Below are 17,485 nucleotides of genomic sequence, written 5' to 3'. Positions count from 1 at the left end.
TTTGTCACTTCAAGCCCTCAAGAGGCATTTTGTTTAATTATTTTGCTTAATTTCTTTTTATCTTTCAAGCTACGAGATGTTTTCCTACGTTTGTCATGAGAAATTATGTATCAGGAATGTAGGGTTTGGGAATTATGGCAGGTTTAAAAGAAAATATGAAGGCAAAATTAAATCTGTCCTCCACTCTAGCTGTGACATCACGCACTCTCAAATCTGAAGGCGGCCTCTTTACCAAGGTCTGAACAATGTTTAATATCTCTAAAAGTAAGAATCAGATTTAAAAGTTGTGTTGCACGAATAATGTCAGAAAGATTTAACATTTTAAAGTTGGAATGAGGTTTCTGAGTGAAAGTATGAAGGAACAGTTAGCAGTTGAAGTTGCATGAAGATTGTTGAAGTCTGAAGAGTTCTCCATTGACTTCCATGTTAAAAATGGGATGTATTATGGGATGTATCTCTGGAATTATGAAAGTTATGAATGATAAAAGTAATAGCCATTGATTCCCGAACGAGCTGAACGTTTTGATGAACGGAGTTTCTGTGATGTTCAATGTGGTGAAGAAGCAGCGCAAAATAACCCGGCGGAATAATAAAGAATTTTGTGCGTAGCATAACAGATAGTGGGAATGCTGTGTCAGCATTCCCACTAAATGAGCACTCTAACGTTATAACAGGTAGAAATACAGTATATCTTCAACATTGTTCTTTACTGTCGATCTCTCAATTCACAAATGCAACAAACTCGTTTTTTTTATAGAACTGTATAAGCCGTGTTATCACGTACGTTTCTTCAAACAAGAATTGCATATACTTGTGAAGGCATATCTTCTGATCAGCTCAGGAAACCTCACACACATTTCATCAAAAATGTTCCTAACTTTATTAAATTAGTCAAATCTGATGTAAACATTGCACAAATGTAACAGGACATACATGTGTTTGACATGAATGCAGATCATGTATCTGATGTATTTATTAATCTGCCAGTTTAATGGTAAACACACACACAATACATTATTTCAGTTTTAATACAAATTGACAACTGGTGTTGGCTAAAGGCTGTGACAGCCTATATTAGTAGTGGGATTTACTCCAAACTAGCCGGAAGCAGCAACAAAAATGTACATTGTACTGAAATGACAGAGACTGGGGCCTCTGTTTGAGAGGTCAGCACCTTTATAAAAACATGAACATGTTAGACCTGCTGTACCTGTGTCTGTCAATGGGGAGGAAGAAGACTTCTGTTACATATGATGTCCCACCATGGTCCATCAACAGCGTCCCGCCAACAAAAGGTAGTCCAACGCAAGCATTAGCTCTAAAAAAAAATGTGGACAGGGTTGTGGGGGGGGGTTTAAATATGTAAACATTTTAAGTTCCGGTATTCTACAGACTTAATAAAAAAATCCTGGTTTGGTACAGATCTTCTTACAAAGATTGTGATGATCATACTAATATATTTTTTAACTGATATTGCTAATAATGTTGAAAATTGTCAATGCTATCAACATTTCAATATTAGTCAAAATAGTTGCCGACTTGACTATTTTTTCCAAATCGGGCAGCATTAGTTTGAGCTGATTTTGCATTTGAATAGAATGAAATGGAGAATAGGGCTGGGCAATATTTGAATATAGTATCAATATCTTTTTATTAGACTAGATTGTAATTTACATTTCTGATATAGTTATACTTAACAATTGTCTTTTTGGTGTATTTTTGTTCTATTATTAGCTTTAACCTATTACCCATTATATCTGAATTACTGATGATTATTTATCAAAATTCCCATGTTGAAATATTTTGTGAAAGCACTAAAAGTCAACCCTACAATATAGTATCTTCAATATCGAGGTATTCAAATCGGAAATATAGTGACATTTGATTTCTCCATATCGTCCAGCCCTAATGGAGAATGTTTAATATCCCAGTAAGGAAAGCTCCCTGTAGGCTAAGGGTGCATAGTTAGCTGTTAGCACTTAGCCATTCTACTAATGATGAAGCAAAGCTGGCATTACTGCTATGATAGCCATATCCATGTTACCAACAGACCTTTTTCATGCTAATGTTACTTTTGTAAGTGGGGTTCTATGTAGCCTGTAGGACGTTCCTTCACTGAGGCTTCACTTTGTGTAGTCTGGCCTGGCCAATGTGTACAGATGGATATCAGTGTGGCCTGTGGTACAGATGCACCTGTAAACAGTCATTTTGATGGTCTCCATGAGTGACTTTAATTCAAAGCCCTTCAAATGTCTTTGAATAATCCATCAGGCTGGGGTGTTCTCCTCCTGGCCTCTCAGAGGTTCTCCTTACTTCCGTTTGCTCTTGGTGTCAGTGGTCTGGAACACACTGGAGGCAGACATGAGGTTCTCAATGTACTGACCCAGAACCTGGTTCTCTGACTTCAGCTTCAGGTTCTCCTCTTTGACGCCATCCACTCTGGAAGACAGGTCTGAACACACACAGAAATGTTATACAGCTGAATGGAAGCTAAATTGCTTTTATTGTTGATCATGTGCCCTTAATGAAACAAGAGGGATCCACATAAACAATCATCTTAAACAGCAGACTTTGCACTCAGTACTTCTTCTTTCAAACAATGTTATTTTGACCATCACCTGCTATATATGTGGCGTCTTTCATTATTACTTACTTCTACTATCTTAGCAGTGGAAAGGGTTGCAAGACATTGTATAATAAACGTCAGTAGGAGCTCAAATTGGCTTTAATGAATGGAAAGGTGTAACAAAACTTTGTGTTTGGAAGAGCTCAATATTGATCATCATTACGGCAACACATGCATGATTCTGTTAACCTTCATATGAACCTGAATAACAAACTTGTTGCTTTGTCTTCTTTGATTGCTTAGGCCAGAGATTAACATTAGGCAGGTAAGTCTTTTGAGCTCATTAATCACTGCAATATTTAACCATCTCAATTAAATACCACATCGTTTACATAGGCCCACAGACCGGACCTATTGATCAGCTAGTAGTAGCAAATACAACGAAACGCCTTTCTTTGTTTGCATCTTAAGTGGGAGAAACCAAAGAGAGAAGGGTGTTTTGTTTTATTTGACAGCCTTTCAATAATGAGACAATGAAAGTTATGCCAATTAAAGGTAGGGTAGGTAAGTTTGAGAAACCGGCTCGAGATCGCTAGAATTTGAAAATACACAACCGGAGAAAATCTGCCACTTCCTTACAGAGCCCCTCCTCCAACACACACGAACGCGCACATGACCAATGAGGGCACAAGATAAGTTTGTGCACAGATGGAAGGCTGACAGGCAGGTAGGCCATCCAGTTATTTTAGCCGGGCCGGCTAAAATGATTGGTCGTACTTTTTACAGTACTACAGCTTCCACAGATGACATTTTTTTATGGATTTTTTGTCAAAGCACTGAAGATATTCATTGCTATCGGGATGTTAAGAGCATTCCATGGAATATAACAACAAGAGTATCTCGAGCCGGTTTCTCAAACTTACCTACCCTACCTTTAATGCAAAAATGATTAGATAAAATCACCAGTTGTGTTGTTTTAACGAGTTGGGCGGTGGCCCATAAGCTATGTAGCTAAGCTAAGTCAAATATAGAATATTAGAATAGAATATTTTTCCCTGATGTCCATGTGTATAAAGCCCCCATGAATCAACATGATAATAACGCACAAGGTCAAACTGTAGATGCTCTTTTGGTATGCCATCTAAAAATGATGTTTCCTCACGGCAGACTCTCATCAATAATGACCCCTGGCGCATCATAATTACGTCGCTCAGTGTAAGAGCAGTCGCTCAGTGTAAGAGCAGTCGCTCAGTGTAAGAGCAGTCGCTCAGTGCCGCAATTTTCAATTCATAAGTTCTTATACAATCTCCTTCAGATATTTTCCTAACCCAGACCCAGCATCATGGGTGACTCACTCATTCAGGAGTTTCACTCATTCAGGAGTTTTGCCCTCCCAGGAGAAGTCAGCGTTATTATTTGTATGTTATTTTTTGTTTGTTATGATTTATATATCACTGTTGTGATTTGATCGGATTTAAGTTTTTTGTATTAAACTGTCTTGCAACATTAGTGTATGGGATATGTTTTATTGTGGGATGAAAGTCAGAAAGAATATGCTCGGTGTTGGATTACATTGGTCTAAGTGCCCCCTCTGGTGGTGATCGAGGAGACTGGTTTTGAGTGATTTTGGGCAGGTTTTGAGCAGTTTATTTTTAGGTTTTCATGAAGTCAAGCAGCAAACGTCTGGCTAGCTTCTTAGATTTAAGCATTCATATTTCTCTTGGAAGATAGTGATCTACCAGCAAAAAAAACACACGACAAGAACAAGCTACTACAAGCAGTTTTGTAGAATGAAACAGGGACTAGCTTTGAGGCTAAACCCGTGCTAGCAAACGAAGCAGGGACAAGTAAGGCTCCCAAGGCCCTCCATCTCCATCAGCACCGGGGCCCCCCGGGTCGCCTTTACAGAGCCTGGCATCAGTTGTTCATCTCTAAGCCTTTCTCACAACCCTGATCTTGGAGATTTAAGCTGTGTATTTTCAGATATCCTCTGCGTGGATAAAACAAAACCGATTTTCCCAAATCGTACTAAAACGTAGTTTTGCCAGTGCATGGTACCAAAACAGACCCTGGCTTGAGTACTCTTTGAAAGGTGCTGCTGTGTATTGTTTCCCATGCAGACAGTTTAAGGCTCATGCATTATCACATTTAATGTTTACAGCTAAAGGCTTCAGAGACTGCAAACATGACTTACAAAAGGTTAAGGCAGTGGATCCCAACCTGGGGGTGCACCCTATAGGGGGGGACGCAGAGCTTTTGCAGGGGGGGGCGTGTGAATAGTACTTAGTAAAAGTTGATTAATATATTTTCATTAAAAAAAAGGCCATTATTTCACAGTGGCTCAGGATCATTTGCCAATACCAGGACTTTCGTTCATGTTCAATCCATAATAAAATATTAAATTATCTTTGTGTCTTATTATTAGGAGAGAAAATGTAATGTTTGAACAACTATATACAATTAATCCTACCAATCTCGGTTGGAACCGGGTTGGGGGGGGGGGGGGGGGGGGGGGGGGGGGGGTGGGCTCGAAAATATGTCCAATTACGCAAGGGGGGCCTGACTGAAAAAGTTTGGGAACCACTGGGTTAAGGGATTTAACAAACATGGCTCTACTAAGGATCCTTTAGTGTGGGATAGGTTTTTGAGAGAAAAACAAATGCGCATTGTTTCTGGTCAGGAAATCCCAAAGCTTGTGAACAAAAACCCGCTGGCTCACAATGAATATTAAATGGCTCCATCTTTGACATTTCGACATATCAGTCATCTTCCTTTCAGAGGTGACCATGACTCTTTAAAATGTCAGGCACCGTCTGCTAGTGGGTTATGACTATACACCCGGAAAAAAGCTGGCCCCCACCATTCCTAAAAATGCAACCTACATTCATAATGAAATAATTGAATGTAAAACTCCCTCAAAAGGAACTGGGAAGAGAAATCCCATAATATATAATATACCTCTACAAGTTCAGACAGAAGCCCACCTTTGCTGCCGATCATCGGGGGAACACACTGAAGTGTTTACTTGAACATGGACCTTTAAACTGCCGTCTAGCTTGTCAACAAGGCCAAAGACTGTTGAGGCCAAAGACTGTGTGCACCCGAAAAGTGTTCATGGAGATGTGGAATGAGTGCGCTGAAGAGAGAGGCTATTAACTTCTGCCAGATCAAAAGAAAGCACACTCTTAACAGAAATGTGGATTATTATGTTGTGGAAGTGACAGGAACACAAGAAAACCAGGAGATTACAGAGCAAATGCGGCTGTTTTACAGCTGTATTGATTCAATTGCGGGGGAGAGCAGCTTCTTCCTGGACCCAGAACAAGTGAAACCCCTGCTAAACTGACTGGAACTACGCTTGTTGAAGCTGAATTCATTATAGCCCGAAAGCTCATTTTTAAACTCAGGGAGGGTTCCACACCACCAAGTGGAAAAAAAGTGTGTATGTGTGTTTGTGTGTGTGTCTTTGTCGTACCCTCTAAAGTGTGTTGAAGCTCCAACACCTGGTTGATGAGCCTTGTCTTCTCCTCCAGCTCAGCCTGGTTCTCCATCTCACCTGCACCAGGTAAAGGGACAGTTAAACACCATGCACTGACTCTGTGTGTGTGTGTGTGTGTGTGTGTGTGTGTGTGTGTGTGTGTGTGTGTGTGTGTGTGTGTGTGTGTGTGTGTGTGTGTGTGTGTGTGTGTGTGTGTGTGTGTGTGTGTTTTGTCTCACCATCGTCTGAGCTCATGGTGAAGTACTAGTCTTCTTTTTTGGAATGCAGGGCTGCGACTATGGAACGCTGCAAGATTTGGCAAAATTGTACAATTTAACAATATGTTGAAAATGCTCTTATTCAAACAGAAACAAAGTCTTAAATACTGGGGTCCCACAGGGCCGTTTCTTTTGACCCATGCTCTACTGCAAATAAACAAATGAAAAAACCTGCAATGACAACATAATGTAATCTTTTAAATATGCGTTTTCACACCTACTTATTTATTATATTGTTTGTATGTTTTGTATTGTAGTCTTCTATGGGTTTATGTTTTTATGTTTGTTAAGAGTTAAACTAAACATTTCCTTTTATTTTGAGTTCATTCATATTTTCGCCTAAATGGGCGGTAGCGAGAAGGCTGCTGTCATTTGCATTCATTTCTCCATAAAGTGCATACACGTCCACAAAGATGTAGTTCATGGTACGCATCATGACTTAAGAACATGATGGTTTAAAAAAAGATATCGTTATTTTAGCGGAGTAACGTTAGTTACATGACAATAGTCACTACACAATTCAAACAGCCTGAAGAGAAGCAGACCTGAGCAGACAGCACACATACAGCAGGGCTGGAACTGGAAGTCTTGTGATAACTGTTAGCTTGTTAGCTTGCTTTATCAACCGGTCGACAGGAGAGACTGTTAGCTTGTTAGCTAGCTATAGTAGCCGGCTGAGAGGCCTGCTGGCGGAGAAAACAAACCCTGAGCAAGGCCTGCTGCTAACTACCGGTTAGCATGCTTACTTACATACACTAGACATATAGGATTTGCTTGCAGGGTTAAAATGAATAAACGATAATATCAACTTGGAATACAAACCTGACGACGCGAAGATCGAAAACTGCTGCTCTGAAGAGGCTAGTTAAAATAAATAAAACAATGAAAGTGTTTATGTTCTCACAGCTGTGATTGACACCATCTTTGTTCAGTATGGCTTGTAACGTTACACCATACAGCCGCCAGGGGACGGCCTACCTGCCTGAAGACACGAGAGGCTTCTCAATACTTTAATTTCCCCTCCTCGACTCCTATCCTCGAGACTTAGTCCCGCCCACAGGAGATGCGAGCGGAGGACTGAGGAGGGGAACCGAGGAGAGAGGAGGGGAAGCAGCAGGCGGTTAGAGAAATGAGAACTCCTCTCCTCTGAGCGGTCATTTTAAAGAGACATCCATTAATGATGACAGGAGGCACAGCAGCACTCTGTCTGATGGACAGATGTGTTCATGACGACTTATATATTTACTTTTAATTCATTGACAGTGCGGTATAATGAGACAATAACGGGCCGTCTCCACAGCAGCGTTAAAAAATCTTGAAACGCTTCTGCCCATTCACTTTGAATGGGGTGACGTCACTTTCCCTCACTTTTCGCCGGAATGCATTGTGGGCAGGCGAGCGGAGATTCTCAGGATTTTCAAGATTCAAAGTTGAACAATGTTCAACTTTTGAAGCTGAGGTGGAAGCGGCAGCCAATCAAATCCCGTGTACGCAAATCTGGCAGTTCAAGCTCTAGCCAATCAAACGGCGTGTATGCTGGGAGAGACATACCGCAGATCATTTCCTCATATTCCAAAAAATGGAGGAGAAATTAGCGGTAGCGAATCAATCACCCGGTGCTTTATGACCAGACCTACCGGGATATAAACCGGAGGAGCCAGGCATGGAGGGAGGTGGCAGAGACAGTGGTATGTTTTCGCCTGTTTTGGGGAGTTTATATCCAGTTTACTTCGGGCTTTTTGGCTTCGTATGTCGCGGGCGGGAGATTCATGTGATTGGTTGATCGCAAAAAAATCCCCAAGCCTCAGATACGCCCACCTCCAAGATTTTTTTAACGCTGCTGTGGAGACGGTCCGTAACAGGCTACAGATGCGGGGACACACCATAGACTGTATATATAAAGGGACACACACACACACATATACATACATACACACACACACACATATACATACATACACACACATATATATATATATATATATATATATATATAATTTCAGAATCAAACAAGTATGAGAGCACTCTCATAATACGTAACACAATCAGAGACTGGATATATCCCCCCCCCTCTCTCTGGTCGCTGAAATGGGGAATTTACGGGCCAAAAGTTGTATTTACAAGTATTAAAAGTAAGCATAGGACACCAAACCAACTGAGACCCGTCTGTCCGCCGCATCTACGCACTGTACAACACGCACCTACACACTGTACCACACACACACACACACCTACACACTGTACCACACACACTTACAGCTCCTAAAGCATAATCAGGCTACAGCCGTTGTGTATTTTATTATGTGAAGCACTAAATGGTCTTTTAGAAAAATATCGACTCTTTGTTTGTAGATATCTACTAAACTACAGCATACAAATACAGAGAGTAATGTAGGCCTGTTATACTGAGTGATATATATTTTACACACTGCTCTGCTTTCTGCACGGACCTCACAGCTGTTCTCACTGTAAACATCGCGTCGCGATGAAAGCAGTTACTAAAATAATATCCAGGGGATGCATGCAGAGCTGTCATTGGCTGAGATAAGTCCGGCCGTGCGTCACGCCTCCACCGTTCCCGGAAATGCATCCGTGGAGGAGCCGTGGAGGATGCATCAAGCCCATGGATGTATGGGAGGCGGGGCCTCATTCATTCCTATGAGAGTTGCTCATTCGCGCATGATGATAAAATGACCCAACTTTTGAGAGAGCGAAACGTCACAGATTACCCGGCATGCCTGAGAAGTACCCGTATGTGCGCTCATAGCGCATGCGCAACTTTAACCATGCCCCCCAAAATGCTCGTTCACATCAAGCACGTCCATTTGCGTACACGTAACAGCACCGCACGTTCATGACAGCATGGTAATGTTTGTTATGATAGATTTGATATTAACGAGGCGGCAGTTAGCAGCTAGCGGTTAGCTAGTAATTATGCTAATTTACACATCAATCGTTATGTACTTTTATATTACGCTGTAACAGGATCTAGTGATATCCAAGCAACAGAGCTTCATTTAGCATGAAAGAATTATTGCACTGTATATATATATATATATATATACCAGCGACGTGCAGTCAGTGGAGGCAGGGGAGGCAGAGCCTCACCTGTCATACTCCAATGTAACGGAAAAACAATTAAAGAAAAACTAAATAGTAATAATAATAAAATGTCTCCACTGATCTGTGTTGTAAATGTGATTTCTGTATGATTCCAATCGCATTTTATAGTCAAAATCAGCAAATTGGCCGAGCTCCGCTACGGGAGCGATGAGAAGTGAGGCAGGCACGAGCACTGCCTCTCGTAAGCCTACAGTAACTTGCTGGAGCGCGGGCACTAATTTAGCGCGGCCACTTATTTTGTGAGCGCGCTCAAGCCATTTACTGTGGGGTGACGCATTCTGAGGTGAGGCACAGATGAGCTCTGCCTCAATTCAGAATGCGTCACCCCACAGAAACTGGCTGGAAAGCGGGCCCTAAGCGCATGCCTGTTCCCATCTCACTGTAGGTCACCAATGTAATGTTTCTAGATCCCTTTATTACATTTATCCTCGCCATCCATAGTCTCTAAATAACTTATTTCACGTATATATGATATTTAGGCTCGCTACACATATACAACGGCAATGAAAAAATCACCAGGGGAGGCAGCCATAACCCCTGCCGCACTGAAGGGGGCGCACGTGAGCCCACAGGTTCTTGTTGCTACTGTTATTCTACCGCAAACAACAAACTAGACTTTTGAAACTACAGGAAGATAAGGACGACTTTTACAAAACAGTAATAGAGATTGTTGTCCAGAAGGATAGCATGGACTTCTATTCATCTTCAAGTCAAGGTAAGACCACAACTGTAATGAAAATGGGATCTTACTTAGAAAGAACAATCCAATATTTAGATTTTGGGTATCCTTTTGTTGATCGGTCTGTTTAAAATTAATCATAGCATCAGACTAAAAAAGCTTTTGAAAATAACAGAATATTTCGATTAAGGTCAAAATAGGCTATAATATTTGTAAATCTGACTCTGAAAGAGTCAGTGCCTCACCAGCCATGAACCTCACCGCACGTCACTGATATATACACAGTGCAATAAGCTTCTTAGTGCAATAAGAAGCTACAGGGACGTTAATCTACGTCGGTAATATTAACTTTATTTAATACAACATTTACGGTACAAGATTTAATCATACAGCCCATGTAGTATACTATTTTACAAATGATGAATTACAGCAAACATGTGCAATATATCCATTATTACAGCTCCGTGGGCTGGCAGTAAGGCGATATGGGTCCGTTCTTATTGTGCATCCATGGGTAAAGATAAACGCATGTAGTGCTGAACACGTAACATGAAGGTGCCGGGCGGCGCGGTCCCGTGGGTTAGATGCGCGTTCATAATGCAGAGGGAAATAACTCACAGAATAACATTATTAGCACATTTTTACAACTTGAGGAACGAATGTTTTTAATAAGGGCTATACAAGTGTTCATACTGGGTAGTTTATTTAGTTTAAAAAAAATTATCCAACGATTTACAGACCACTCTTTCCCCATGTAAGTCAATGGGAAAAAGTGTTTCCGGGCCTGGCAACCAAAAGGAAGTGTAGTACCGCCCAGTGGCGACTGGTCATTAGGGGCAGGTGTATGGAGCTAATTTCCTGCCATAACTCCACAAACAAACTAAACAGGTTTTACAAATGCCTTATGATTCACTAACAAACACAATGTGGTTTGCAAATACAAAACACCATCTACAAACTAATGAATTTAGTTTTGCAAAGAAAAAACGTATCTATCAAACAAACACATAACATTTTTCTAATAAATCATGTTTCAGAGACAAATTCAGCTTAGGTTTTACAAGTACACAACTTTTTTTTACAAGTGCACAAATTTGTTTTACAACTACAACACTTTGTTTTACAACTACAAAACTTTTTTTTACAAGTGCACAAATTTGTTTTACAACTACAACACTTTGTTTTACAACTACAAAACTTTTTTTTACAAGTACAAAACTTTTTCTTCTCACGGCGGAATATTACTGCCAAAAGTCACGTGACTGGAATATTACTGCCAAAAGTCACGTGACTGAGTCACGTGACTTTTGGCAGTAATATTCCGCCGTGGTTGTGCTCATACACACTCACACATGCTCACTCACACATGCTCCACGGCAGCAGGGGGCACTACTGAGTCCATTGGGAAGGCGGGAGGTTGAGCAGAGCATGGAACAGCTCTTGCCAGCCTGATCATGACAGCGGTGTTTCTAGCGATCCAGCATCTGAATTTAGCGATCACAACGAAAACAGCCAAGACACATATTGAGTAAATATAATAAGCCTTTGTCTAAAATAGACAACATTGTAACTAAGGAGATTTAAACTATACAGCGATTTAAACTATACAGCGATTCTGCACTCGGTCAATCAGCTGCTCTTCATTTTCTTTCCTGCTATATTCAATGAGTGATACAAATATTTTTTACCATACGTTCTGAATAAAACTGATACTGTTGGACTCGGTACTAGTTGACTGCTACCAGAAATAAAAGGAAGTACTTTACTGTGTACTTTGTGAGTAATCCTCTGTCAGAGTCCCCTCCATAGTACATAATGCATGTTTTTTGCTATCTTTGATGAATGATAAAAGGGTCATTCCAGAATTGGAGGACAATTTAGACACCAACATTTTTGAAAAATGAACCTTTCATTTGATTATTTTTTGTTATGTATTTAGGAAAAACAGATAATAAACCATAAAAAAAAGTGATTTGCCCAGCTAAGGCATCAAATGTATATTTTCCAATGAAGAATTAACCCTGTTACTCTAATTATAGTAACAGGGTTGCAAGTAACAGGGTTGAAAATCAATGCTAATTTTAGCTTTTACCTCAGGAATTAATGCTAGCTGCACAATGTAATGCTATTGTCAAGGAATGGACACACTTTATATTATATTTATATTTATATATATTTAACAAAAGAAAGATACATTTGAAATTAATTTGTTTTTGTCTCATAATTTGAGTAACAGGGTTGCGTTTGTATGAGTGCCACACTCCTTCAAGAGTGACAAGATTGGAAATATATTACAAATAAAAGAGAGGACTTAGTTTTGGTCTACCCATGGTAGTAGCACATGGCTTGCTGATGTCCTTTCCACTGTGTCATGCGACAAACAGTTTTTTCACTTCCTCTGCCAAGCTAAAAAGGTTTCGGTAACAGGGTTGCGCGCATGTTGAGGGACACACCTTCTGTGCAAAATTACTGTTATTTAAAATGTGTTTATGATTTAACAAATTGATTTTACCATTACAAGACACATATATCAATAGAATAATACCAAAAAAGTAAATAAAAACCCTATTTTAAATGTTATAGTTGACATGCAAGTTGGTCACCAAGAAGCTGGGACAAGAGAAAAGGGCAATTTTAGGGGGTGTTCGAGAGCTATTTGATATTTTAAATAATATTTTGAAACCACTTTTTCTACAACTTTATATGCATCTTGTCTCAAGACAAGTATATTTAACACAACAAGTGCATGTCTTAGCTTTTTGGGCATGGATTATTAGATTTTTTATATGGGGGACATGAAATGTCCTCCAATTCTGGAATGACCCAAAAATAAAATGTTACCATTAGTTCTTAATGAAATTGATACGGTTTGACTTTGTATTAGTAAGCCTACTACTAACAATACATTGAAGTACTTTTACTGTGTATTTTTTTGAGAAATACTCTGTCAAAGTCCCCTCCTGAGAACAAAATCAAGCCACTTCTTCTAAGTTTGATGAGGGAAAAAAATATTTTTTGGGTGATTTAATGGGTGATGTAACATTAATGACAGACATAATATGAGGTCCTTGGCACTCTAGAGGGGTCATTTTGTGATCATGGGGCATCACCCTTACAGCATCAGGACAATATCATATGGAGTCAGATACTGGAAGTGTGCTGGAGGCGTTAACTGGGACTGATGGAAGGATGAGGCTGATGAGACTGAAGAATCTGCGAGGAACGAACTAGCGGCAGAGGAATAATTATATATTAAAAGACAACAGCATCATAAGAGGGCAACCATGTGACAGAGTGTGTTACTTTGCTGAAGGATATTTGTGACCAGCTATCCATTCCAGGCCAGACTCTAAAGACTTTCCAAGGTGTGAAAATGCTGCTGCCGGAGTACTGACTGGAAGTATTGCTGATATCATGTCTACCATCCTCTTAAAATACTCTGTCCAACAATATCAGTCTCAGGAAGAAATGTTTTTTAACGCTTATTAAAAGAAAAACATGCATTCTTGTACTCAGGAGGGGACATTGACAGAGGATTACTGGAAAAGTACACAATAAGTACTTCATAGTACTTGTGGGGGTAGTTTCAGTAGTACTGAGTCCAACAGGATCAATCTCACGAAGAACTAATGGCAACAAAAAAGAATTCCCTCATCAAACTTAGCAGAAGTGGCTTGATTTTGTTCACAGGAGGGGACTTTGACAGAGTATTTCTCAAAAAATACACAGTAAAAGTACTTCAATGTATTGTTAGTAGTAGGCTTACTAATACAAAGTCAAACCATATCAATTTCATTAAGAACTAATGGTAACATTTTATTTTTATCATTCATCAAAGATAGCAAAAAACATGCATTATGTACTATGGAGGGGACTCTGACAGAGGATTACTCACAAAGTACACAGTAAAGTACTTCATTTTATTTCTGGTTGCAGTCAACTAGTACCAAGTCCAACAGTGTCAGTTTTATTAAGAACTTGTGGTAAAAAATATTTGTATCACTCATTGAATATAGCAGGAATAAAAATGAAAAGCAGCTGATTGACCGAGTGCAGAATCGCTGTATACAGGGGCGGACTGGGACAACAAATCAGCCCGGGACTCTCGACCGGCCCACTTCGGTACCGCCGGCCCACCTCGGTACCGCAAGTAAGCGGCCCACCTCGGTGGTGCCGCAAGTAAATACCGCGAGGAAATTGTCGACGGGGAGGAAGGGGGGGTGACTTATCCGACCGGCCCACTTCAGTACCGGCCCATCGGGATTCGTCCCGAACGTCCCCTGGCTGTATATATAGTTTAAATCTCTTTAGTTACAATGTTGTCCATTTTAGACAAAGGCTTATTATATTTACAGCCCCTAATAACATTTATTTTCTGGGCTCAATATGTGTCTTGGCTGTTTTCGTTGTGATCGCTAAATTCACCTTGTTTATAATATTATCACTATAACACCTGTCATCAGACTGGCAAGAGCTGTTCCATGCTCTGCTCAACCTCCCGTCTTCCCAATGGACTCAGTAGCGCCCCCTGCTGCCGTGTAGCATGTGTGAGTGAGCATGTGTGACTGTGTATGAGCCAGCCACGGCGGAATATTACTGCCAAAAGTCACGTGACTCACTCACGTGACTTTTGGCAGTAATATTCCGCCGTGAGAAGAAAAAGTTTTGTACTTGTAAAAAAAAGTTTTGTAGTTGTAAAACAAAGTGTTGTAGTTGTAAAACAAATTTGTGTACTTGTAAAAAAAAGTTTTGTAGTTGTAAAACAAAGTGTTGTAGTTGTAAAACAAATTTGTGCACTTGTAAAAAAAAGTTGTGTACTTGTAAAACCTAAGCTGAATTTGTCTCTGAAACATGATTTATTAGAAAAATGTTATGTGTTTGTTTGATAGATACGTTTTTTCTTTGCAAAACTAAATTCATTAGTTTGTAGATGGTATTTTGTATTTGCAAACCACATTGTGTTTGTTAGTGAATCATAAGGCATTTGTAAAACCTGTTTAGTTTGTTTGTGGAGTTATGGCAGGAAATTAGCTCCATACAGGTGGGGCACAGCCCCACCTAGTGTCAGCAGAAAGTATTACGAATAATGATTACAAAAAATGCAAAAAATAAATTAAAAAATATATAAAATATATTTTAAGATCATGTTTAATCATCTGATTCGTCTGTACATTGCTGTTTTAGTCTGTGTTCTTCTAATTAGTGTCTACAGTGTGTGCCTATTGAGCTTTATATATACAGTCTATGCTATTGAGCTGTTTAGAGCCATGTGGGACAAAACCTGATCATGCCCCCTCCCTCTCACTGTGAGTGAACGGTGACTGTAAAAACTACACTGCGCATGCTCAGAGTATTTTCCTATTTAATGTGTATGACAAAAAAATAATGACCAGAGGGGCACAGAGCTGCCATCCCCACCATACGTCATCTCACATAATTCAGAGTTGATTGGCTGTACGTGTGCCGCGAAAAGTGTGCTGTGTGAAGAGGAGACGAGAGAGCTGCAGTGACGCGTCCTAAAACCCGGAAGTAAGCTGCGCGTGGCTTGCCTCGACAAAAAAGCAATGAGATTTCTCCATAGGATTTTAGAAAATAGCTCGAAATAAGATCTGTGGGAAACGTACCTGTTAGATAAATGCACGTTTTGTTCAGCCGGATAATATCCACATGTCTACCCTACTTTTATAATTTTTTTATCATAAATCTATCGATTAGATTTATGATAGACTTTTGAAACTACAAGAAGATAAGGAGGACTTATACAAAAAAGTAATAGACATTTTTGTCCAGAAGGATAGGCAAATGGACTTCATCTTCAAGTCAAGGTAAGACCGCAATTTTATTGAAAATGGGATCTTACTAAGAGAGAACAATTCAATATTTAAATGATAAAATTACATTTTTTGGGTATCCTTTTGTTGAACTGTCTGTTTAAAATTAATCGAAGCATCAGACAAAAAAAGCTTTTGAAAATAATATTATATTTTGGTTTAGGTCAAAATATAATGTTTGTAAACCTGAAGAGTCAGTGCCAGTGCCTCACCAGCCATGAACCTCACTGCACGTCACTGCAGAAGCTTATATATAGACATCTAAGTTTTTTGTGCCCCACCACTTTTGTACATATAAAAACGCCACTGGTACCGCCGTTTGGCCAGCACGAATATTTTCATCAGAGTCCGGCGCACTTCCTGGGGGCTTGATCAAGCCCCCAGTATGAACACTTGTATAGCCCTTATTAAAAACATTCGTTCCTCAAGTTGTAAAAATGTGCTAATAACGTTATTCTGAGAGTTATTTCCCTCTGCATTATGAACGCGCATCTAACCCACGGGACCGCGCCGCCCGGCACGTTCATGTTACGTGTTCAGCACTAGTACATGCGTTTATCTTTACCCATGGATGTACAATAAGAATGGACCCATATCGCCTTACTGCCAGCCCACGGAGCTGTAATAATGGATATATTGCACATGTTTGCTGTAATTCATCATTTGTAAAATATTATACTACATGGGCTGTATGATTAAATCTTGTACCGTAAATGTTGTATTAAATAAAGTTAATATTACCGACGTCGATTAACGTCACTGTAGCTTCTTATTGCACTAAGAAGCTTATTTTGCACTGTATATATATATACATATATATATATATATATATATATATATATATATACATATATATATATATATATATATATATATATATATACATATATATATATATATATATATATATATATATATACAGTGCAATAATTCTTTCATGCTAAATGAAGCTCTGTTGCTTGGATATCACTAGATCCTGTTACAGCGTAATATAAAAGTACATAACGATTGATGTGTAAATTAGCATAATTACTAGCTAACTCGTTAATATCAAATCTATCATAATAACAAACCATTACCATGCTGTCATGAACATGCGGTGCTGTTACGTGTACGCAAATTGACGTGCTTGATGTGAACGAGCATTTTGGGGGGCATGGTTAAAGTTGCGCATGCGCTATGAGCGCACATACGGGTACTTCTCAGGCATGCCGGGTAATCTGTGACGTTTCGCTCTCTCAAAAGTTGGGCCATTTTATCATCATGCGCGAATGAGCAACTCTCATAGGAATGAATGAGGCCCCGCCTCCCACGCTGTATCCAGTTCTTATTATACATCCATGGGATGCATCAGTGGGTGTTTCTCAATGTCGAGTACGCTTGCTTGGTAGCACATGTCTTCCGAGTCACTTGCTTCAGAAGCGAGGCAAGAATACTTCCTCGCATTCGGAAAACGAAGAGTGGAACAGGCTAGCAAGTGTGCAGGTGTGCGTCATATGAGAGGCCCCGCCTTACATTTTCCGCCACAGA

The 17,485-nt window shown here is 39.8% G+C and overlaps 1 protein-coding gene across 1 annotated transcript; it reads right to left on the bottom strand.

The window, feature by feature from the left end:
- Window positions 1-856: 856 nt before the first annotated feature.
- On the bottom strand, window positions 857-7,352 carry LOC117470854 (short coiled-coil protein B-like). The gene is made up of 4 exons (XM_034115735.1): window positions 7,145-7,352; window positions 6,284-6,350; window positions 6,042-6,122; window positions 857-2,452 (listed from the first exon to the last, which is right to left on the bottom strand). The coding sequence occupies exons 2-4, from the start codon at window positions 6,297-6,299 to the stop codon at window positions 2,310-2,312; spliced, it is 240 nt and encodes a 79-aa protein (XP_033971626.1). The 5' UTR covers window positions 6,300-6,350; window positions 7,145-7,352; the 3' UTR covers window positions 857-2,309.
- Window positions 7,353-17,485: the final 10,133 nt, after the last annotated feature.

This window comes from Trematomus bernacchii, unplaced genomic scaffold (assembly GCF_902827165.1).
Source record: "Trematomus bernacchii unplaced genomic scaffold, fTreBer1.1, whole genome shotgun sequence".
Lineage (NCBI taxonomy): Eukaryota > Metazoa > Chordata > Actinopteri > Perciformes > Nototheniidae > Trematomus > Trematomus bernacchii.
The sequence above is the reverse complement of the archived record's forward strand: the minus strand, read 5'-3'. Positions and strand labels throughout refer to the sequence as shown.